Here is a 23,043-nt window from a genome sequence, read left to right on the forward strand (position 1 = left end):
TATTGCACACGATGGATCCTGAGCAAGAAGAAGTAGAAGTGATTGAAATTGATGAGAATGAACCAGTTCCAGATGAAGATGACGACGACGAAGGAGGGGGTTTGTTCATAATGTTTTGATTCTGAAATCAACCTGTGTTCGATCCGAAAGATATATGTAAATATATCCTGGCGTATTGTATTTTCGACCTATTTAGATGTTATTTATTAATTATTGTAAACTTTACAGAATCTGAGAAAATAAGGGCTTAAAATGTTAGCATTATGTATCTATAAATAAAATGATATAACCCATATTGCAGTTTTGTGTTTATTTTATTTATGTGCCATAATATGGAGAGGGTACAGTTTTCCTTACAAAAACATAAACGTCTTGTGTTTTCGACCTAAATATAGTATAAATATAGTATCAAGGCCAAATCAGTATTGACTATAAATATCCATTGGATATTCCAAACAATAAAAATACGATTGTCTGTCTTTCAAAAAAACATTGAACAAGTTGCATATTTTGGTTACGAATACATTTATTTGTTGGTTGAACCCATCTGTCAGTAGCTGTGCATTTCCCAAAAAAATCAATGAAATTACGTTGCATTTTTCAGTAAAAATCTGTAAGAAAGAGCTCATATTAAGGAAGAAAAAAAAATTGTTTGATTCACCCATTTATTTCAATATTCATGCGTCTCTTTGACAGAGATCTTAATTTTCTTTCGGAAAAATGTCATCAAAAAATCTTTATAATTAACCGATTACGACTTTAATTAATCAACAGATAAAATGTGCATTAGTAAAAAGACTAGAATTTCTGACATCGGACTAAAACCATCGGGGGAATTCCGTTGAATTAATTATTTTGGATATTTTCACCACAGTTGTGCTTCAAAGGTATTTTTCTAAGTGTACCAACCGAAAATAATGTTCTACCGCGCGGAATCTGCACGGGAAGCAGATTGGGAAAAATAGGTCGAAAATACAATACGGTCGAAAACAGGATACAAGACGATACATTGTTTTACAGATCAGCTGTCAAACAAAATTGCAAAATTTCCCATTTACCAAAAAGGTTTACATAGAGAAAACAGAGATAATCAGACAGTGCAGCAAAATTAAACTAATCAGTATGTGAACTTCTGGACGTACCCTATTCTCTTTAGAGAAGTGGACAGGCTTTTGCGTAGCGAAAGCCTGTCCACTTCTCTTAAGAGAATATAGACATACCCTAGGTAGAATGTTCTATCGTTAGAATGACATGGTGAAGGCTTGTCCTGAGACACAGTTAGATAATTCTAACCAGACAAAACCAATTAACATGCTAAATTCTACACCTTTCTAGTTAGAATAATAATATAACTTTGTCTCGGGACAAACCGTCACAACAGTTAGAATACTTCCAATACACTTGCAATGTAGCAAATCAAGAGGATTCCCTCCAATGATTTAAAGATTACAAAAGGGTTTGTGCTGAGAATAGCTATCAAATTAATCATAAGAAAAAAATTCCGCGCTTTTTTCTTGCTTTAAATTTACACGCCATGTTTATATTCAGAACTCAAGATTGTTGGTAGTAAATGCACAGACTTTGTCAAATAACAGTTACCAGTACACAGAATGAATTCAATTGTTAAACCGGGTCCATAGGAAAATATATCGCTTTAACGATAGAATGTTCTATCTAATACCTCCTAAGCCCAGAGGCCAAAGGGCAAGTTACTAGGTTACAGTCACAAAATATTTACCTTCATGAAAAGAATAAACAGACACGTAATGTATCTCAAACCTGTATTGTACATGTTGAAGGGATAATTTTAAGACATGTTTAATTAGGGATGTGTGATTTTATCGATATATATATACCGGTATATTGCGATTTTTTATTGCTTGATACGTATCGTGATACAGAGACCTAAATACCAGTATTTAGGTACATATTTAAAGTCCAGGAATTATTCATTTATTTGTTCAATCTTTTAAATTACAATTACAGAAAGTCTTAAAAATGTTGTAAAAGGTGATAAGAACGGCATCTTACCATCCAAACATGATTAATTTTATGTACATATAAATTTGAAAAAGTTAAATTTTGTTTTTCTAGCATATTTATAGGAAAAATAATGACTATTCATTTAAAATCATTGCAAAATTTGCTTAATATAAAAATAACATGATATTATCGTGATATTTTGGGAAAAAATCGTGATATATCGCAATACAAATTTTTGGGCGATTCCCATTCCTAATGATAATCATATACTGGCAAAATATTTCTATTTTTAATATTTTTTTTTTTAATTTTAATACATGGAATGAAATTATTATAGAGAATAAGTATGTCTGGCAATGCTCAATTATCTAGCATGTGTTACCATGAAGTGCATTAAGCATTTTTGACAGGTTCCGTTTAATGCCTGCACTAAACGAAGTCATAAACTGCTACAACGTATCTAGGTGTTTCAGAGTCAGACATTATTCCTAGTAGTTTAGGGATTGATTTATGAACAAAACTTGATTTACTTTTTTCAAACCAGATTTGTCAGCTGATATAAATGAGATGGACTTGGAGAATGAAATCCAGTATGACTCGGATGAGATTGATGATGAAGCAACCTACAGAGATGATGCTACCTTTGTTTATAAGAAGCATGCAGGTAACTTTTTGCTGTATTATTTCTTTCCAAATTCCAATGTAATTTTTTACATTTCTTTTGTGAATTCATGTCTTTGTCGATGTCTCTGAAGAATAAATAAATTGATATCATGCTAAAGAAAGTAAACAGTGTAATGTGCTATGTATTTAACTATGACTAAGAACTACTGTATACAGGGTTATTTTCTCCCCGTGTAATTTTTGTCCTTTTGCACTTGCGAACAATTTTGCCTCGTTTCATATTCATCCAGTCATAGTTCTGTTTAAGAAATTATGCTGTGTAATTTTTGAATTCGCCCCGTTTTAAATTCGCCCAATCAAGAAGAGGGCAAAGGGGCAAAAATTTCCCTGCATACAGTATTCTGTTTCAAAATTTTAATTTTGAGCATTTTGAGGTACATGTATTGTGTTTACATCTGCATATCTATTTACCCTATGTATTTTATTAATTTTCACTAATTGTATTATCTGTACTAAAGATGAAAAGTTGCTATTTTGTGGGAGGAGGGGGTATTTGAGCCCTTACCTTCTTTCCCTATGATTCTAATGGCCATCACTTTTGAATTTATGACATTTTCTGATCGTTCATCTATTGCATAACATACATACACAATGATGTGAAACTTTGCATTACTTTGCATTTTTATTCCAATTCTGAAACCCCTGTATCCTTGATGATAAGTAATGTATATAATTTCAAGATCTTGGAATTATTCCATTGATTTCTTTTCTAGATTCTGTGTTTACTGCACGGATTGACAGTAAGACAAGTGACTTGGTGATCACGGGGGGTCAGGATGACACAGCTTATGTCTGGTCAGCTTCCTCAGGAGAAACTAAATTCCAGTGTGATGGTGAGATATAAAACACTATAGATAGAGGTACATGTGTAGAAAATTGGTTTTAAGTTTGTGGAAGACCGAAGAATCTGAATCTGGGTATACCGGTTTGTCAAAACAGAATTGGTTCTCCTGACCTTTAAGAGAACCATTTTAAAGTATCAACTCTTATGTGTATCTTGGTGCATAGTCTTTCAGATATATCTCACATTGTATTTATTTTTATCCATCAACTTCAAATCTGTGCTGGATTCAGTCAATTTTGGATATTGAAACATATTTACATCCTTTAAAGGCCACAAAGATTCAGTGACGTGTGTTGGATTCAGCCATGATGGTGTGTACGCAGCATCAGCAGATTTAAGTGGACTAGTCAAAGTGTGGAAAGTGGACACTGGAAAAGAAGTCTGGTCATTTGAGTGCTCAGATATTGAGGCAAGGAAACTATTTTTCATTGCCAATAGTCAATAGTTGATAAATGGTTTTACCGATCAGTTTTGATCATGTCGAATATCAAGTCCAGGACCCATAACAAGCTTTTTTCACAAAAAGACAATAAGATCATAAAAATCAGAATCTTATAAATGTAAATAGAGATATTACTGGGTCTAAATTACTAAGCAGAAGCCGGAGGGGCTTATTTTTGCAAAATGAATGTAACAAAAGCTAAACAATATCTATTTAATTTTAAGCAACAACAAAACTTACAGTATTTTTAAGCAACAACAAAATTTTTATCCAACTAAAAGCTACAACTACTAAATTTTAATAAAACACTTGAATATTAAGATTGTATGCCATTGCATTATCCAGCATAAGTGAGCAATATTTTACCAGCAAAACTTCAGTAATAATTGCTCATTATTTCAGTGGATGCAGTGGCACCAGATTGCCCACGTCCTCATTGTGGGTACACAGGATGGAGACACTTGGATGTGGAAGATTCCCAGTGGTGACTGTAAAACATTTCAGGGACACGGATCTTCGTCAGGAAGTGGATGTCTTCTGCCAGATGGTTAGTAAGGAATAGTTGTGTAACATTTTTCGACTATTTTAGTAAGTTTTTATTTCTTTGATTCAAGAATTGGGCAAGCTAACAGAAATTAACTAATTCAGGTCTGGTTGAGTCTTTTAGATGTAGTAATTTTCAAATTTTATGCAGAACTCCAAAAACTAATTTATAGATGCTGAAATAACTTGAGAAATAACTGTCTTATTTTTTTATTTCATGAAGAGATCAATCGATTAGCTTGCGTGATAATTTGCATAAATGCCGAAGGCGTTTATGCATAAAGTTATCACGCAAGCTAATCGTCATGAAATTGAAAAATAAGACAGTTATTCCTTATATTTACATGCTTTGATTCTGCCAATTCAGGTGCACCAAGCCCAGCCTTCTGTCTAGCTATTTGTCCTGCCCTGCACGTGATTTTTTTTAACCATGCCTATTGATGAACCAATACATTGATGGGGATATAAAGTACATTTACTATTTGTAATATTATCTCCGACAAAGACATTGGAAATGTAAATGTTCTTGTATATATTGGTATTTACCCATTTTCTTTTAGGAAAGAGACTGTGTGTCGGATATGAAGATGGAACAGTTAAAGTCTGGGACATGAAAACAGCAACATGTTTACATCACGTGAATGGTTCGTATAGAGGAGGGGGGGGGAAATTTTCAAAAACTTGATATTATTTACCTAAATGTGAACCAGTCACTGACTTAATATAGAATTTTAATCTTTTAAAATGTGAAACAAACTATCACTTACCTATAGAATTTTTAATGTTGGAATGCTACTTTACTTTGTATTAATGCATTTTTCCTACTTCAGGCAAAGACATTATATTTACGGTATGTACTTTTGTATACTTCAGGCAAAGACATTCACACCTCATCTGTGGTCTGTGTAGACTGTCACCAAGATAACAACTTGATACTGACAGGGTCCACAGATGCCACAGCAAAGGTCATCCATAGCACCACAGGCAAAGTAAGTGTAAAACTCAGGGTCATTCACTGCACCACAGGCCAGGTAAGTGTAAAATTCAGTGTCACTCACAGCACCACAGGCAAGGTAAGTGTAAAACTCAGGGTCAATCACAGCACCAAAGGCACAGTAAGTGTAAAATTCAGGGTCATCCACAGCACCACAGGCAAGGTAAGTGTAAAATTCAGGGTCATTCACAGCACCACAGGCAAGGTAAGTGAAAAATTCAGGGTCATCCACAGCACCACAGGCAAGGTAAATGTAAAACTCGGGTCATCCACAGCTCCACAGGCAAGGTAAGTGTAACATTCAAGGTCATCCACAGCACCACAGGCAAGGTTAGTGTAAAATTCATGGTTATCCACAGCACCAAAGACACAGTAAGTTTAAAACTCAGAGAACAATTAAATAGTGTATGGATGTGCTGAATACAGTACATCTCTATAGCTAACTGTCATTGTCAAAATCTCATTGACTAGGTTTGTACCACAATGGAAATATGTGTTGATATTTTCAAGAACAAGAAGGACACAGTTTATGAAGTTAACATTTAGCCTCAGTATACAGAAAAATAGAAATCTGATGCCATTTAAAGGGCATGCCATTTATTCATCTAAACAGTGTTTAATCATTTTGTCAGGAAGAGAATGTTGACTCAGGTGAGCATTGTGGTCCATAGACTTATGGTGCAAGTTTAAATAATTTTGTGTCCATATGTCATTGTATAGGTAGTGACCACATTAAATTGTGCGGAAGAAAATTCAGAGGAAGAAAATTCAGTGGAAAGTTGTGCATTCTCAGACTCGTAAGTTCAGATATATTATTGCATTTATATTCCAATTTTCCATGGTTTTGTTCCCCCTGTCCCCATAGTAATAATATGAAGACAAGAGGGTTTCTTCTTTAGGCAATCCTCCCTAGCAGCCACAGGCACTCTGACAGGGAAGCTGACTATCTGGGACGTTCCAACTCGGACAAATCGTAACACCTGTGAACACATTGTAAGTCCAACTCAGACAAATCGTAACACCTGTGAACACATTGTAAGTCCAACTCAGACAAATCATAACACCTGTGAACACATTGTAATTACACTCAGACAAATCGTAACACCTGTGAACACATAGTAAGTCACTCAGACAAATCTTTATATCTATGAACACATTGTAAGTCCACACAGACAATTCATAATACCTACAGTGAACACATGGAATTCCACCTAGAAAATCTGTAATACATTTAACATATTGAAATCCACTAAGACAAATCGTAATAGCTTTGAACACATTCATACCAAGACTAATTGTAACTTTATTTAATTACTACAGGGAGGTGTGGTGAAGGTTAAATGGGACACAGCCTCCCCCCTGGTTTACACCGCCTGTTTGGATGGGGTCATCAGACTGTGGGACGCTAGGAATGGGAAGTGCTCCTCAGAGTGGGTGGGGCATCAGGACGCACTGCTGGACTTTGATCTGTCAAAGTATGATACTGCTTTTGTTGTGTATATTTTCAAATTGTTGTGAAAAATAACCACAGTAAAACTCAGTTGTATCGAAGTCATTAGGACCGGTGAAATTAATTCACTATATCCATAATCCGTTATATCCGTATAAGGAATTCGTAAAATTATATAGTTGGGGATCAAAGTAAACTTCGCTATATCCATGAATTTGCAATATCCGTGTTCATACTAAACAAGTTTTACTATACAGTTTAAAGTTTTAAATTTAATGCAGGTGCATTAGAACACTAATAAGGAGCTTCTCCAAATACCTGCTGCATAACTTTTTCTTTTGAAAATTTTTTGGGAAAGTTTTACTACATGTACTTGTAAAAAAAAAGAAAAGTAAGTACAAGAATCTGAGGTTAATTTGTTAAAAATTCTATTTCAGTGATGGAAAAACTTTGGTATCAGTTTCAGAGGACAATACAGCAAGAGTTTTCTCATTGCACAAGCCAGATAGTTAAATGTAAAAATTTACTTTTATTAAAATTCATTTTTAAAAAGATGTCAATTTCTTGTGATTTTTGTCAGTCTGTGTAAGGTACGATTCCTGTTGTCTTTTATAGGTCATCTTTATACACAAAACAAAACAAGGTTTACGAGGTTCAGTTGGTTCAATATTTAACATATCAAATCCATACAAACACTTGAAACTCATAGAAAAAATATATACATTAATGTAAATCACAAAACTCAATACTTGTTTGGCGCTCTGGGGGCTACTCATACTTTCTGTACCTTTCCTTCCTACTCTTAACTGTTAAAGCCACTCCAACCTGATCTACTAGACATAACTCTGCTTAGGGCTGATCCCTAAAGGCAAGCACAAATTACAACTCCGGGCTGATCCCAGGAGTGCACAATGCCTGGGGCTGATCCCAGCTGGCTTCAAACAAGACAAACCTCTGGGCTGATCCCAAGAGGACACTCAACAAGAAACATTGCCTAGGGCTGAACCCTAGAGGCAAGCACAAATTGCCACTCCGGTCTGATCCCAGGAGTGATTATGCCTGGGGCTGATCCCAGCACGTAAGGAAACCTGACGGACCTCTTGGCTGATCCCGAGAGGATGTAAACAAGATACATAGCTTAGGGCTGATCCCTAAAGGCTAGAAATAGAACCCACACTACGGGCTGATCCCAGGAGTGCATCACACCTGGGGTTGATCCTAAAACCCTTTGCATGACTTTTGCATCCCCCATCCCTTAAGGTTTAGATAACCACTATTGGATTCTTGCATCAAGGGTCAAACTTCTCTGCAAACAGATGAGAAGGATATTCAATATCTCAATATCTTGGTGCACATATAACCCCTTACTGATGTCAAGATCAAAATTCTGCAGTTTACTCTGGACATAAGTTACTGTATACAGGGTAATTTTTGCCCCGCTTTATTTTTGCCCTTTCACCCTTGCAAACAATTTTGCCCCGCTTTGAATTTGCCCAGTCACAGTTTTGTTTAAGAAATTATACAGTATTCTTTGATTTCGCCCCTTTTTAAATTCGCCTAACTGAAGCTAGGGCGAAAGGAGCGAAAATAAAACTGGGGCGAAAATTTCCCTGTATACAGTATTGTCCTTGAAATATTGTTGATCTCTTTTAAGGTTCATAAACATTCTGCTCACTGATATAAAATGTTGCCTGAACCATAATGATTTTCCAAAAGAAATATATTTTACAAGTAAAATACAAACAATTATAGCATAGCTTGCGAGGCAAAATTGGATAAAAAAGACATTTCAACTTGGCAAATCTATTAAGGAATAACAGACATTTATGTCATTAAAAGTTATCTCTCTTATTAGAGTATCAATGAACCTTAATAGTGGACAGCAAACTTGGTACTCTAACCCCCAATCAGTTTTCAAGTTTTAGTACAGGCATTCTGAACTTGAATGTGATCCATTTTGAATATTGCCATGAGTTGGACATTTACATTTCCCTTACATGTTATGTGTGTCATAATGAATAATTAGCAGAAAATGTATAAATTTTAAATCCTGATCTTTATTTTTAACATTTTACATTATATTCCAAAGGTTTAAAAAAAAAAACAAGAGGACGGAAGCATACCACACAAAACCTTATCACAGAAATGTAAATCTTGAACAGAACTGCAAGAAGTCATTTATCCAATCACATAATGCACAGCCATTCTCACTAGATCCGTGTGATAACAGTGTTCAGAAAATAAAACATATAAATATATACTTATAATACAAAAGTTAAAATATATATCAACATTGAAATATTGATGTACAGTGGATATAAATAACAAGATACCTGAATGGTATTTATATAGACTCATAAGTACATAGACTTCTGTATACAATAAAGATTTTCAATATTTGTGGAAAGAATTTTAAGTACTAGCATTGTGTCATCAAAAATGATATCTATGTAAAAATTCGGTAAATATACTGTCATGAGAATAGGAAAGAAATAATCCAATCCCCCAACTACAGAAGTGATCCAAGTTGCAATTAAAATTAATACTGTCTAATTGGACATTTGTAGCATGGTTGGAGGTTTGTTCCTGACGGTCATTTTGGGGATTCCAGGGGAGGGGCGCAGTGAAGGCTGGGGTTGGGACATGGCATGTTCATATGTTTTCTAGAAGAAAAAAAAAACATCAAAGTTCATGATCAATGAAAGACTTGGAATCAGGTTTTGCTACTTTTAACATTCATAAATATAGTTAATACACAAATGAATTATTGGTTCCCAGCTAGAAAAACTTGCTTGTTAAAAAAAGATTGTGAAACATGCATTTATTTCTAGTACATGTACACAAATAAAAGTTTAAAAGTTTGTGAAACATGCAGATACTTCTAGTACTGAAATTAAAGTTTGTTTACAGTATTTTACATGGTAGTCTGTACTTACCCGTCTCTGTGTCCTCATTTGTGCATTATAGTACGCGGCAGAATCAGGGTTGTTCATCAGTAGCTCCATCTGAAGGCGATCAAACTTCTCCTGTTCATCCTCAGGCTAAAATATTGACAAATCACAGTTAACAGAAAAACTGTATGACATCCTCACTTTTGCTCATATATGAATTCAGTAAATTTTAATCTCCTATACATTATTATCCTTAATGATTTTTTTTTTAAATATATAACTAACCACTTGGTTGGGATTGAATGGCAGGATCACTCCCGGTCTCATTCCGTGACCGGCCGCTGAGCTGGAGATGTCATCTGTCTGGTTCAGGAAGCTTTCTGCATACCAGGTGTCAAATTCTGTAAGCACAGGAAAACAACATACTTTATTACAAATCTTAAAAACTTATCTACAACTAATAATGAATAATACTACTGTATATAAAAGAAATTTTATCAAAACTCAAATTTAGCAATCTTTTTAAAAAATTGGTACATATTTTTAGTGAGAAGTAATTTTAGCAAGAGACAATTGGTACAAAATAAAGGTTAATAATGTTCTATTTCAGCAATCTCAGAACCCTTGCTAAAAAAATTGCCAAAATATGGATTTATGATGTAATACTGATAAATTCAATTCTGCAACTACAATTAATCACTATGAAAAATTAATTTTTCAAAGGTAGATAATTCTACAGAAACAAGAAAAGACAACTGACCATTGATGAGCCTTTGTCGACACTGGTCAACCAATTTCTGACAATACTGGACTTCAGCTTTCAGGTTCTTCAGTTCGTCGTAACCATTTCTGTACTGTTGTTTGAGGTCTTTTAATCTCTTGATTTCCAGGAACTCTTCCTCACTGATAATGACATCACCGTCCTCATTGTATTGAGGTCCTGTGAAATGAGGAAAACAAAACTTAGAAAATAAAAGATGGCTAGAATATACGAGTTTTTGGGCACCCATATAGAGATTGTGCTTTATAATGGTAAATTAATATATCTGATTTTCCATTGTATGTAACTAATTTTCACAAAGGTTAAAGGTGAAAGAATCTTATTGAGAAAAAAGAATGACTAAGGAGTTTGTAGTTTAGTTGTAGACTTTGTGAAATAATAAAGAATTATCAAAACAAGTTTCCTTGCATTCCTTGTTCTAAATGTGAAATTTCGAATGAAGGTCCAGCAAAGATGAGCTGGTTTACAATAGGTTGTACATGTATTATTTGTGAATTTATTTTTATTCTTCTTCAGCTAAAGTCCTGTCTTGAATGCAAACATGTTTAACCCTGGCCATCATAAAATACACTATTACAAAAATCAGTGAAAACATTGAAATATCATTTTAATATGAGGGACTGTTAATCAAGTATAACACTTACCATTTGCCTCTCTTTCTTCTTTCAGTCTATCCAATTTTTCTCTTGATGCATCAATATCTATCTTTGTGTTATTTATTTGTTTAGCTAAATCTGCATAGGCTTTCTTCTTGCTTGCTAGAATCTCTTTATTTTCTACAAGGATTTTGTTGATTTCTACCCCTCTTTCCTGTTTGAACTCTTCAAACTTGGCTGTGCGACTAGGTGGGGTGCTACAAAGTTGAAAGAAAAAATTTAAATTTTATTCAGATATAGAGTAGAAACTTTCTAATCCAGCACCTGTGCAATCCATTTCACTGTCATTGCAAGCTTTATTTTAATGATTCTCAACATTCTTTACAAAGCAAAATTGCAATTCTGATAACCTTGTCTATTCCAGCAAAAATTTATGCCCCATTTATTTTCAGTGTATATGTATTACTGAGAAAATAAAAGAATTTTATGCCTATTTCTAATCACTGGAAAATCATACCTTGGGCGGATGAGCTTGTCAGCCCTGGGAGGACCTGTAGAGCTGACGGGGGTAGGGGCATCCTCGTGATCAGGCCGGTCTTTCTCCACTGATGGGTGTGGTGATTTCACCTCCCTCTCCCCCTTAGCACTGTGTGAAGGACTGCTGACACTCTTACCACCAACAGGACTGAAGCAGGAATGTAAAAAAAACGTCAGTTATTCCAGTAATCAAACTGTAAACACAATTTTTCCATTCTGTAGAATCACAGTTTTAATCAACACCACATGAAAACTTACTTTTACAGTATTTAATTAACCCATGAAGGTAATTACATGTATTTTATTTATTAGCCTTCAGCAGTTTCTCTCATATTAAAACTGTAATTGCAATTTATGGAAAGGGTCTAATATAAAATTTTTGAATTTCTCTTTTCTTCATAATTTAAAACATTTTTGTTGTGTATTTTAGATACGGAGGGTTGAGTTAACTATGTTTAAACCCAAAGTCACTTAACAAAGTCATCTGTCTTCAGTCATCACTAACTATCACAGTTCCAATGAATACCTCACACAATACAGTGCATATAATTCAAATTACCTCTTGGCATCCCTCCCTTTTTTACCCCCCTTTTCCTTTTCTTTTTCCTTCTTTTTAAGTTGGACAACAGCTGAGGGGTCAGCTTTGGTCGATTTGGGGGCCACCCCGACTCCGAATCCTTGACCGTCTGTATCCCCAACCAAGACCCCCTCGTCTGTGATGTTCACTCCAGCCTGTGTTAAAGAAAGGATAGGATGAAATCAGATTTCAATATTTTCCTGTATTTTCTCCAGTGATTCTTCTAGTATAATTTGGAAACTGTAAGTTTAGTTATATAAACTGGTTTACATCATAACATGTCTGTCTGCTGACATACACTGTAAAATCACTCTTTTAGTGGGGGTCAAATTTTTGTGGTTTTTCATTTATGGGAAATTGCTTGGAAAAAGTGTCAATTTGTTAATGCTGAAAATATTACAATTCTGTGGAGGACATTAATTAGTGGGAATCTTCATAAAAGAAATAAACAAGAAAATTTAAACACCCATGAAAATTAGTGATTTCACAGTGTATAGACATATATATATACTTCCAGAAAAACCTTCTACTCTTAATTCCAAAGCTAAGTAAAATATTGCTGGTAAAAAAAAAATCAAACTACTGGTACATGTATATGAAAGAAAAATGATTCTGATATAAAAAAAAAAATAAAATAAATCATGCAAGAACTTTTTGTACAAAGCATCTTTATGACTATATTATAATATGAACATGTTTAAGACTGAGATAAAATCTAAATGAAAGGAAAAAAATCTCTGAGTAATATTGTGATCACAAAAAGTTTTAGAAAGTGTGCTTAAAGATATTCAACTCAATTTCTTAAATTAATTCTTATATGGCTTCTTTAAATTTCAATGAATGCTTAATTAATTCAAATTCTTATTATTATAAGGTACATTTTATAAATAAAATACTAAACTTAATTAGTGAATTTTGTCGTAAATTTTGTTACATCAAGTTAAACATGATTCAGTTATATGCATGACCTTAATAAAGCTTCATGCATTTTGTAAAATAGACTCCGGACATTTCTGAAATACTGTGATATGTATAAGCAACAGAGTGATATTATTTGCAGTTATCGTCTGTAACATTAAACATCTAATGGATATTGTTTGTGCTCTTGACAATTATTATTACAGATAGCATGTGAATAGGAGTAAAAAAGATAAAAAGTAAGAACTTAAAAATAAAATAGATATAAATGTAAGAAAATTACTAAAAGTGTTTTTTACCTCATATTCATTCTATTCAAAAACAAATGAAATTATCTTTTACGCTATTTCTAAAGAATAATATCATTTATTAAAATAAAAATAACACAATAAAAAAAATAAAACTCAAAAAAATCAACATAAAACAAAACGTCTTTCATGCAAATGCCCCAACAAGAGAATGCTTGAAACACATCAAAAATGTGAACAGTGTGAAATAAGTGATAAATCGTGATATTTACCTGTTGTGCAGCGGCAATGGCAGCTGGATCGGATTTGTCAATTAGAGTAAACTTTTCTCTCAGCCTTTGCTCAATGTCAGACTCCATCTGACTGTAGTAAAATAAAATTCATCGTAGAATTTTCAAATTTAATGTGAATCAGTGATCATTTTTATTACTTATTTATTTTTAGAGCAAATATAACCATTGGAAGTTATCTGTAAAGGTAAAATATTTTTTGTGGGGTAAAATTTTTGCAAATTCTTTGATAAATGACTTAAGTTTAGCATAATTTATTACCACATAAAAAGTCTTGAAAAGAGGTGCGCAAAATAATACATTTTGACTAACTCATTTTGTAAATTCTTCATTTTTAATAGCAAAAATAACTCTCATATAAAGGGTTTGTGACAAAGAATTTGTTTTCCCTGTTCAAATATTCATTTTAGAGTATTTGCCACGACAATATGAAAATAAAACAAATTTTTTTTTTACAATAAAGCATGATACAGGGGATGACAAATCCCACTGCCCAACGCCCAGGGCTAGTGAATTTTAGGGGTGGGCAAGTGAATTTTTATCAACTTATCAATAATAGAATTTATTTGTAGGCCATAAATTTAAAGCTGGGCATAGGGGCTTGCATGATTTACTCAGCATTTGTCTTACTCTTTTTTTGAAATATCTATAAATACAGAATTAGTTTATGGTAGGGCAAGCGAAACCTCAGGTAGGGCAAGTCAATTTTGACCATGTACTTGCCCTTGGACAAGTACCTTAAAAATCTATTTGTCAGCCCCTGTGATATAATGTCACTACTTACATGCAAACTTCCTTAAATGCCTCAAATGTTCCGTGAATCTGCCTAATATTTACAATCTGAAATAGTTTTCATCACACTTTTAAAGTTATATCACTCACTCGACACTCAGTCTAATAAAACAGGGGTATCTTTAAAGCTGCTATTTTCACTGTATATTTTAAGGAATTTCTACTTACATCAATTTCATCTATAGACCCCTCTATATATTTTCGAACTTGCTGTCGGATTTCATATCTTTTTTGTTCAGAAAGTGGATCATAGGAAACCATGCTCCGATTTGTCTGAAAGATTCATATAGTGCAAGTATATAAATTTATTATTAAGGAATCAATTTTACATTCATGATTGAAAAAATGATTTTTTTTTTTTCAATTTAAACAACAACAAAAAAAAATGATAATAATACATACCAATGTATCATGCATAGCAAGCTCATTCTTTAAATGTTGAATTTCCCTCTCTAGTTTTTTGACTAAAACGACAGGGTCATAGAGTTCATTTTTGGCTGGTTCACTGGCTACACACATCATTCTGGTGGCAAACCGCAGAGTGGAGACCTAAAATTTATAGATATTAATAGTCAACAACAAAATAATACATATTTCATAAGTTTTCCTATTCATTTTCTACATTATATTTCTTTATGTTCTCAATGTAACACTATACAATATAATTTCAAGAATAATTTTGTTTTAAATTTTGTTTAGTTAACTTTTACAATCTGATGTCTCCTAAGATAGTTTTTTTTTTATTTTAAGCATCTTATAAACTTTTATTTATGTTATAAGCATTTTTCTCCCTATTAATTTTTTCCGCATTCCCACTCTCCTTTTCTTGTACAGTGAACTTTTTTCTGATCCGGAATGTTGTGTATAGCAAAAACTTGAACTTTAAGTCTATTTCTGTGAATTCATTTGTTTTAAATTTAGTGTAATCTGGAATGTTGCCTAATCCAGCCAATAAATGTAAGGAAGCAGTGGTGTTTGGATTAAACAAGTTTTACTGTGTATATAAACACTTACCGTCTCCTCCAGCTGAGCCTCCTCCCCCCACACATTGGCCACCAGTAGAGTATTACAGTTCCCCCCAATGGAGTCCTTCAGGCAGTGGGTCAGTTTAGACTGTCTGAAAGGAATGTGTTCCCTCCTCCTGTCTGCTAAGGCCACAATCACTTGTTCCAAAAATGTCAGGGACTTGTTGATGTACATTGCTTCTTGTTGTGTCTTACCCTCTGACTGTAAAATTAATTAAAAATATTCAATAGTTTACATGGTCAAAACTCATTATCTCAATTCAATGGGACAGTGAAGAACTTTGAAATATCCAAGAATTTGAGATATTGAAGGTAAAATACTTGGAGACTAAACAGTTGTGACTTCCAAATCACTTGGACAAATCCATGGTATTTGAAATATTGATGTTAGAGATATGGAAGTCAGTTATTGGTACATCAATTAATCAAATTCATTAAACTGATTGTTTTCCCTTTTCCTAACAATATCACTTTTTGAATAAATAAATTGTTTTATATGATTTATAAATCTTAATAACTACCTTTGTTTTCCCCAAACGTTCAGACCCCGCCAGATCCACAAAGTTCAATTTAGAAATGGTGTATCTAGCATTGGACTGTACTCTGGATCTTGTCTGTAAAAAAATAATAAACTAGAAACTCTTGTTGCTACAGCAACAAAGAAGGTCTTCCGTTCTCCTCTATTTATGTGCATGAATGAGCTTTTATCTATGTTAAAAAAGGCATATAATATTTTTAATGCTTTCAGGAAAACAAACGACCGGAGGTGTAACTTACCAAGATTCTCGACGTTACTTTTTACAATTATAGTCTTAGTAACATTTACAAAAATCATTTTCAATTATTTTTCATCACTTTCTGTGACGACCGGAAGTAACGGGGGACGCATTTTACCCTATATCTGTTGCCCAATCTTCATGGGTTATTATTCATATAAGTTTAGTGTCTTGATCTGTTACAGTTTACATGTAAAAAATCTCGTAATATTATCTTCTCATTTTGAGGAGAATAAATCACATGACCGGAAGTACATTTTTGAAAAGATATTTGAGGTTACTCTAGACATGTTAATCTGAACAACACGTCCAAAAATCATTTTAAATGCTATTTTTATAAAAAATATTTACGGGATAGTATGATACTAAATTTATGCAGTTTTTCTCTCATAAGCGGAAGTTGTCGTTTCTGTTTCAGTGGGACTGACATATTTCAAAACTACAAAAAAAGATGCTATAATGTATTACTTAGAAAGATTCCATAAAGAAAAGCTGAAATTTTCGATTTATTTGATAACTTCCTGTGACAACCGGAAGTGACGGCGGACGATCTTAAACTCAAAGGATATGTCAACTCATCAAGGTCTACCATCCCTATTAATTTGGTGTCTTAATCTCTTACCGTTAACGAGATCTTGCTATGATAACTTCTGATTTTGAAGACAGGAAGACACGCGACTGGAAGTGAATTTTACTGAGATATTAGACTTTACTGTAGACATTTGCAGTCTGAATAACATTTCTAAAAATCATTACAAATACTTTAACTATACAAAATTTTAAGGGAAAGAAAGATACTCAAATTATGTAGTTTTTCTCTTTTAAACGGAAGTTGTCATTTTTGTTTCCGTTGGGACTGACACATTTCGAAACTTCAAATAAGATGCTATAATGTGATGCAAAACAAGTTTCAAAACAGAAAAGTTGATTTTTTCGATTTCTTTGATCACTTCCTATGACGACCGGAAGTGACGGCAGACAATCTTACCCCAAATGGTTTTGCCTACTAATCAAGATCTATTACTCATATAAGTTTGGTGTCTTTATCTTTTACTGTTTACGAGATCTAGCTATGATAACTTCTTATTTTGAGGACAGGAAATCATGCGACCGGAAGTGTATTTTACCGAGAATTTATACATTACTGTAGACGTTTGCAGTCTGCATAACATATCCAAAAATCATTACAAATACTTTATCTATAAAAAGTATTTATGGGAAAGAAAAATACTCAAATTATGTAGTTTTTCTCTTATAACCGGAAGTTGTCGTTGTTATTTCCGGTAAAACTAATATATTTTGAAACTACAAATAAAATGCTATAATGTGATGCAAAAAAAGTTTCATTAAAGAAAAGTTAAAATTTTTAATTTCTTAGATCACTGCCTGTGACGACCGGAAGTAACGGCTGACGGTTTTATCCCAATTGAATTTGACTACTTATCAAGATCTACCACTTATTCAAGTTTGGTGTCTTAATCTCTTACCGTTTACGAGATCTAGCTATGATAACTTCTTATTTCGAGGACAGGAAATCACGCGACCGGAAGTGAATTTTACAAAGATATTTGATGTTACTGTAGTCATCTGCATTTTGAATAACATATCCAAAAATTATTACAAATACTTTATCTATAAAAAATATTTATGGGAAAGAAAAATACTGAAAATATGCAGTTTTTCTCTTATAACCGGAAGTTGTCGTTTTTTGTTTCCGGTGGGACTGACATATTTCGAAACCACAAATAAGATACTATTTTGTGGTGCAAAACAAGTTTCAAAAAAGAAAAGTTGAAATTTTCGATTTCTTTGATCACTTCCTGTGACGACCGGAAGTGACGGCAAACTATGTTAACACAAATTCTTTTGCCTACTTATCAAGATCTATTACTCATTAAAGTTTGGCGTCTCCATCTCTTACCGTTTCCGAGATCTCATTGTGATAACTTCTCCCATTGAGGACAGAAAATCACGCGACCGGAAGTGAAGTTTGCAAAGATATTTCACGTTACTGTAGACATAAGCAGTCTATATAACATATCTAAAAATCACTACAAATACTCTATGTATAAAAATATTTATGGGAAGGAAAAATACTCAAATTATGTAGTTTTTCTCTTATAACCGGAAGTTGTCGTTTTAGTTTCCTGTGGGACTGATATACTTCAAAAATACAAATAAGATGTTATAATGTGATGCAAAAAATGTTTCATGGAAGAAAAGTTAAAAATTTTAATTTTTTGGATCACTTCCTGTGACGACCGGAAGTGACGGCGGACAATCTTATCCCGACTGATTTTGCCTACTTATCATGATCTACCATTTATATAAGTTTGGTGTCTTAATCTCTTACCGTTTACGAGATCTAGCTATGATAACTTCTCATTTTGAGAACAGGAAATCACGCGACCGGAAGTGAATTTTACAAAAAAATTTGACGTTACTGTAGTCATTTGCATTCTGAATAACATATCCAAAAATCATTACAAATACTTTAACTATAAAAAATATTTATGGGAAAGAAAAGTACTGAAAATATGCAGTTCTTCTCTCATAACCGGAAGTTGTCGTTTTCTGTTTCCGGTGTGACTGATATATTTCGAAACTACAAATAAGATGCTATAAAGTGAGGCAAAAAAAGTTTCATAAAAGAAAAGTTGAAATTTTCGATTTCTTTGATCACTTCCTGTGACGACCGGAAGTGACGACGGACAATCTTAACCCGATTGGTTTTGCCTACTTATCAAGATCTATTACTCACATAAGTTTGGTGTCTTAATCTCTTACCGTTTCTGAGATATGACTCGGACAAAACTTTTTTCGAAAAAAACGGAAATCGGACATATGTGACGACCGGAAGTGAATTTTGAAAAACTGAAAACTGCATTTGAAAGATATTTTGACTGTATATCATCTCTGAAAATTTCACCTGAATCCGTCCAGTCATCTCTGAGAAATCGTCAAAAACAAAAGGGGAAAAGAAAAATAATAATAATAATAATAATAATAATAAAAAGAAACAGTAGAATCACTATAAGGTCTTCCGTCTGAAACGGAAGACCTTAATAAGTTCATACTAAAAATAAGTTCATAAAAAAGGTGTCAAATGCTAAAAAGTAGTCTTCTTCTGCTTTATTATGTTCTTTCTCACAGCCAATATGGTGAACATACCTCTAGATATACAGTAAAAATACAGTGAGATCTGGAGGACTGCTTGTTCAGTGAGTGAGCTGCAATTGCACGATTTGTCTCTCCCTGAAACCAAAGAAAGAATGAATATACAATTACATGGTAAAATACTCTTTACAACACTTATCATAAAAGAAATAATTACAAATGAACAGGAATCGTGAAAACCCCAAAACTCTGTCCCTAAAACTCTGACCCAAAACTGTCCCTGACCTCAAAAAGCAGGTTGAGGGCCTCCTCTTCAGACTGGGCCAGATGACAAGAGAGACCCTTGACGTATACTCCATCTTGATTCTCAACCACCACCATGTTCTGGTCCTGACCATCTTCTCTGTTTTGCCACGTCTCAGGCAACGTCGACAGCAAGTCTGACATTGTCTCATTGTAAATCTCCAAGTAAGACACTCTGCAAAGTTTGATTAAAATGATTGATAGAATTGTACAACACAGATTCAAAAAATTACTGTATATACTCGCCTATAAGTCAGTCCTCCTATTATTTGGTTGTATTTTTTAAGGTTAATTTGGAGGGATATTAGCCATTGACCCGCTTGTAAGTCGGGATAACTTTTGCCAGAATCATTTGACATTTTAAATCAATGTACTGATGTTTTTAGCTGTTTTTATTAATACTTTTCAAAATAACGCCGATATTTAGATTTAAATCATTAAACAAATAATTTATGCACAAAATAACCATTAGAATTTAAGTGAATACTTGTACTAATCTATATGTATAATCTTTGAATGCATGAACGATTATACATATATAGACTTTGTTCTTTAGTAATTGTCTAAAATATATATGAAATGCTACATTTCATTTTACAGAAAAATACCAATATCTAATCTTTATGACTTGCCTATAAGTCAGACATAGAGTTTTGAACTAATATTTAACTCCCAAAATAACGACTTATAGGCGAATATATACGGTAATGCAATACTTTTAATCGTTTGAGATTCAGAATACAGAAAGTCAAAAATTTAATACACTGTACAACACTTATAATCTTTTGAATTCATATTATAGAAAATCTTCTTTCATACACATTTTTATGCCAAAATTGATTTTTTTTTTTATTTTTGTTTAATCTACAGCAAATTAAAAGAAGTGAAAAATCAAACATCCTAATATATTGTGATTACAAATATGCAGAATTGTGAAAAAAGAGCAAATATACCTTTTTAAATCAAGGACTTACCTTACAGTAATTGCATATTCTGGTCTTTCCTCTATTTCCTTGAACAACTGAGACAATGCCCTTGGTACTAGGCCTCTCTGCTTGTAACTCTCTGTGGCACCTGTTATTGTATATGTTTTTCCAGCTCCAGTCTGACCGTATGCCATCATTGTTCCTACAAGGCATGAAACAAAATACATTTCAACATATATATACTATATTTATCATTAGCCATTGAGATTTGTATAAGATGGTAAATCTACACAAAAATGCAATCTTTTTATTCCCTATTTAAACAAATAGATAAAAGACAGAGAGAGGTGATAGCTTACCATTATAGCCATCCAGGGCTGAGGTGACGATATCTGCGCCTACTGTTTCGAATACTTGATCTTGGGATGCATTGTGAAAAATTCCATCCAACCGAAATGACCAGTCCAGAATTTGATTGTTTACAACCCCTCTTCTTGTATCTTTTCTTTGATGAACATTAATACTCTGAAATATAAATATCAAAGTAAAAACACATAGCCATAGTAATCTGTCAACTAAAACTGTTTGTTTTTAATGTGACCAAAAACAAAACACTCTCTGCTGAAAATAACAAATACTGAGCTAGCACATATCTTTATTTTCTGATTCATATTTTTAATATATACCGTAAACTGAGGTATACATATCAGTTTTTATTTATATCTCTTTAAAGCTCTTACTTTTCCATCTGGCAATAACTCCAAATTATCATAAGCAAATTCTGATGTTGGTCGTACTCTGGCCCACACTTGGACTCTCTTATTTTTCTGTCCCGGTTTTCTTGCCTGAGAACCACCAGATAGATTGGAACCATAGCTCATGGAGCTGAGTCCTGTGGTATTTCCACGGCTGTACATATCTGAAAGAGTCTAAAAGTAAAATAAATTGTTATTAAAATGTGTTTTTTTAATACTATAAATAAACAACAACACACTTATTATTTTTTTTTTTTACAGATGTTTAATGTGATAGCATTTTATGTGCATAGTTAGGATTTAATTATTTATGTTCTTAGATTGTTGAAGAACTTCAAACGCCGGAATTCTCATGCAACTCACTATCTTCTTTGGCTTATCCTTGTCCAAAAAAATAAGGCAATTTATGATCGATTTTCTTGTTTACATCAAGCGTATGTTTTGTTCTTTGATGACGGAAACTTAATTTTAATCATCTTTAACTAGCCAAAATAGGTCTTACCAAAAGTATTCCCCAAATTACATCAGAATAGAACAAATAAATTAATTATTCCTTGAAACCATATCTTTCCCAGCAAAACCGCACTGTTGACTGTTGTTAAGAGAATTGCGCATGCGCGATTAGTTATGATTTTCTGTAAATTCGTGCCCGACTATAATAATGCCTTTTGCATAATCCCTGAATAATGCATCAAATGAAATAAAAACTTAATCGATTCCTTATTAAAATTCATAGAATATATGGTAAATATCTACAAAGAATAAATAAAGTTACAAAAGATTTTTTGGAAAACTTGATGGATTTGAATTATTTAATTTACAGAAAAGGTCCTGGGGCATATTTCTATAAAGGAAGTAGAGAAATGGAAAATCTTTTAAAATTTTGGTTTACCGAACTTACCAAAAATACATATGGTCATTTGTTTAGGAAAAACTCTATAAATCATTTAGTGAACACAATTAAATTTCTCCTGTTTTAAAGTTGTTTCGCTTCTAATTTAAATACAAACAAGTGAATAAAATTACCATCATGTTTGTTGTAAATTTTGAATTTACTAGGGCGGGGGGGGGGGGATGCGAAATTTACAACGTTTTGCATTTACCCCCCCCCCCTCCCCCTAGTAAATAAAAAATTTACAACATCATAATATTACCCAAGTTATGTGTAACCCTAATACCCCCCTTCCGAAAAAAAGGAGGGGTAAATTATATCGTAGAATATAACTCAGTGCTCCTTGATAATTTATCAACTATAAGTTGTTTGAAAGGCTTCACATATATGTGAATTTAATTACATGCAATTTTATATCTTCATCTACTTATTTACTTCTTTAAAACATCTAAACTTTACTGAATGAATTCCGATGGAAAAACGTTTCAATGACCCAATTTTATATTTGTTAAGTTAATTTTTTTTTCTCTTTTTTTCTCTTATCTTTACGAATATGTCCATTCACTTTATTTAAACAAGATTCTACCCATCATTTCATTATATCAATATAACTTAAGTAGTGCGCACCTAAAACTGATTATATGGAGCTCTTAACACTCTACTTAACCATTAACGGATT

General features: G+C 33.1%; 2 protein-coding genes across 3 annotated transcripts; one reads left to right on the forward strand and one right to left on the reverse strand.

Annotated features, from left to right (window-relative positions):
* On the forward strand, positions 1-7,494 carry LOC134283506 (angio-associated migratory cell protein-like). 2 transcript variants are annotated; one of them, XM_062765968.1, is made up of 12 exons: positions 1-99; positions 2,528-2,647; positions 3,381-3,500; positions 3,781-3,920; positions 4,356-4,500; positions 5,057-5,140; positions 5,370-5,461; positions 5,797-5,820; positions 6,211-6,287; positions 6,390-6,483; positions 6,811-6,965; positions 7,378-7,494. In XM_062765968.1, exons 1-12 carry the CDS (start codon positions 12-14, stop codon positions 7,451-7,453), a joined length of 1,215 nt encoding a protein of 404 aa, XP_062621952.1. In that variant the 5' UTR covers positions 1-11; the 3' UTR covers positions 7,454-7,494. The 2 variants fall into 2 exon arrangements, with proteins under 2 accessions (XP_062621952.1, XP_062621951.1); XM_062765967.1 differs by lacking the exon at positions 5,797-5,820 and having other exon boundaries at positions 5,370-5,485.
* Positions 7,495-8,979: 1,485 nt separating this feature from the next.
* On the reverse strand, positions 8,980-22,079 carry LOC134283508 (kinesin-like protein KIF9). Its single transcript, XM_062765969.1, has 19 exons — positions 21,975-22,079; positions 21,458-21,646; positions 21,077-21,242; positions 20,766-20,919; positions 19,774-19,966; positions 19,543-19,626; positions 16,117-16,209; positions 15,585-15,797; positions 14,973-15,119; positions 14,739-14,843; positions 14,563-14,618; positions 13,761-13,851; positions 12,305-12,477; positions 11,726-11,893; positions 11,257-11,465; positions 10,592-10,771; positions 10,117-10,232; positions 9,877-9,981; positions 8,980-9,603 (listed from the first exon to the last, which is right to left on the reverse strand). Exons 2-19 carry the CDS (start codon positions 21,632-21,634, stop codon positions 9,490-9,492), a joined length of 2,544 nt encoding a protein of 847 aa, XP_062621953.1. The 5' UTR covers positions 21,635-21,646; positions 21,975-22,079; the 3' UTR covers positions 8,980-9,489.
* Between the last annotated feature and the right edge of the window lie 964 nt (positions 22,080-23,043).

The sequence above is a fragment of the Saccostrea cucullata genome, unplaced genomic scaffold (assembly GCF_032062105.1).
Source record: "Saccostrea cucullata isolate Sc308-1 unplaced genomic scaffold, CSIRO_AGI_Scuc_v1 ctg162, whole genome shotgun sequence".
Classification (NCBI taxonomy): Eukaryota; Metazoa; Mollusca; class Bivalvia; order Ostreida; family Ostreidae; genus Saccostrea; species Saccostrea cuccullata.

Excerpts from the sequence above, each read along its gene's own strand:
- LOC134283506 (XM_062765967.1), top strand. The coding sequence starts at position 12 with ATGGATCCTGAGCAAGAAGAAGTAGAAGTGATTGAAATTGATGAGAAT. Across the intron at positions 100-2,527 it reads TGACGACGACGAAGGAGGGG|ATTTGTCAGCTGATATAAAT; the intron begins GTTTGTTCATAA and ends TTTTCAAACCAG. Across the intron at positions 5,486-6,210 it reads TCCATAGCACCACAGGCAAA|GTAGTGACCACATTAAATTG; the intron begins GTAAGTGTAAAA and ends GTCATTGTATAG.
- LOC134283508 (XM_062765969.1), bottom strand. The coding sequence starts at position 21,634 with ATGTACAGCCGTGGAAATACCACAGGACTCAGCTCCATGAGCTATGGT. Across the intron at positions 20,920-21,076 it reads AGCCCTGGATGGCTATAATG|GAACAATGATGGCATACGGT; the intron begins GTAAGCTATCAC and ends CATGCCTTGTAG. Across the intron at positions 10,772-11,256 it reads AGAAGAAAGAGAGGCAAATG|GACCTCAATACAATGAGGAC; the intron begins GTAAGTGTTATA and ends CTCATTTCACAG.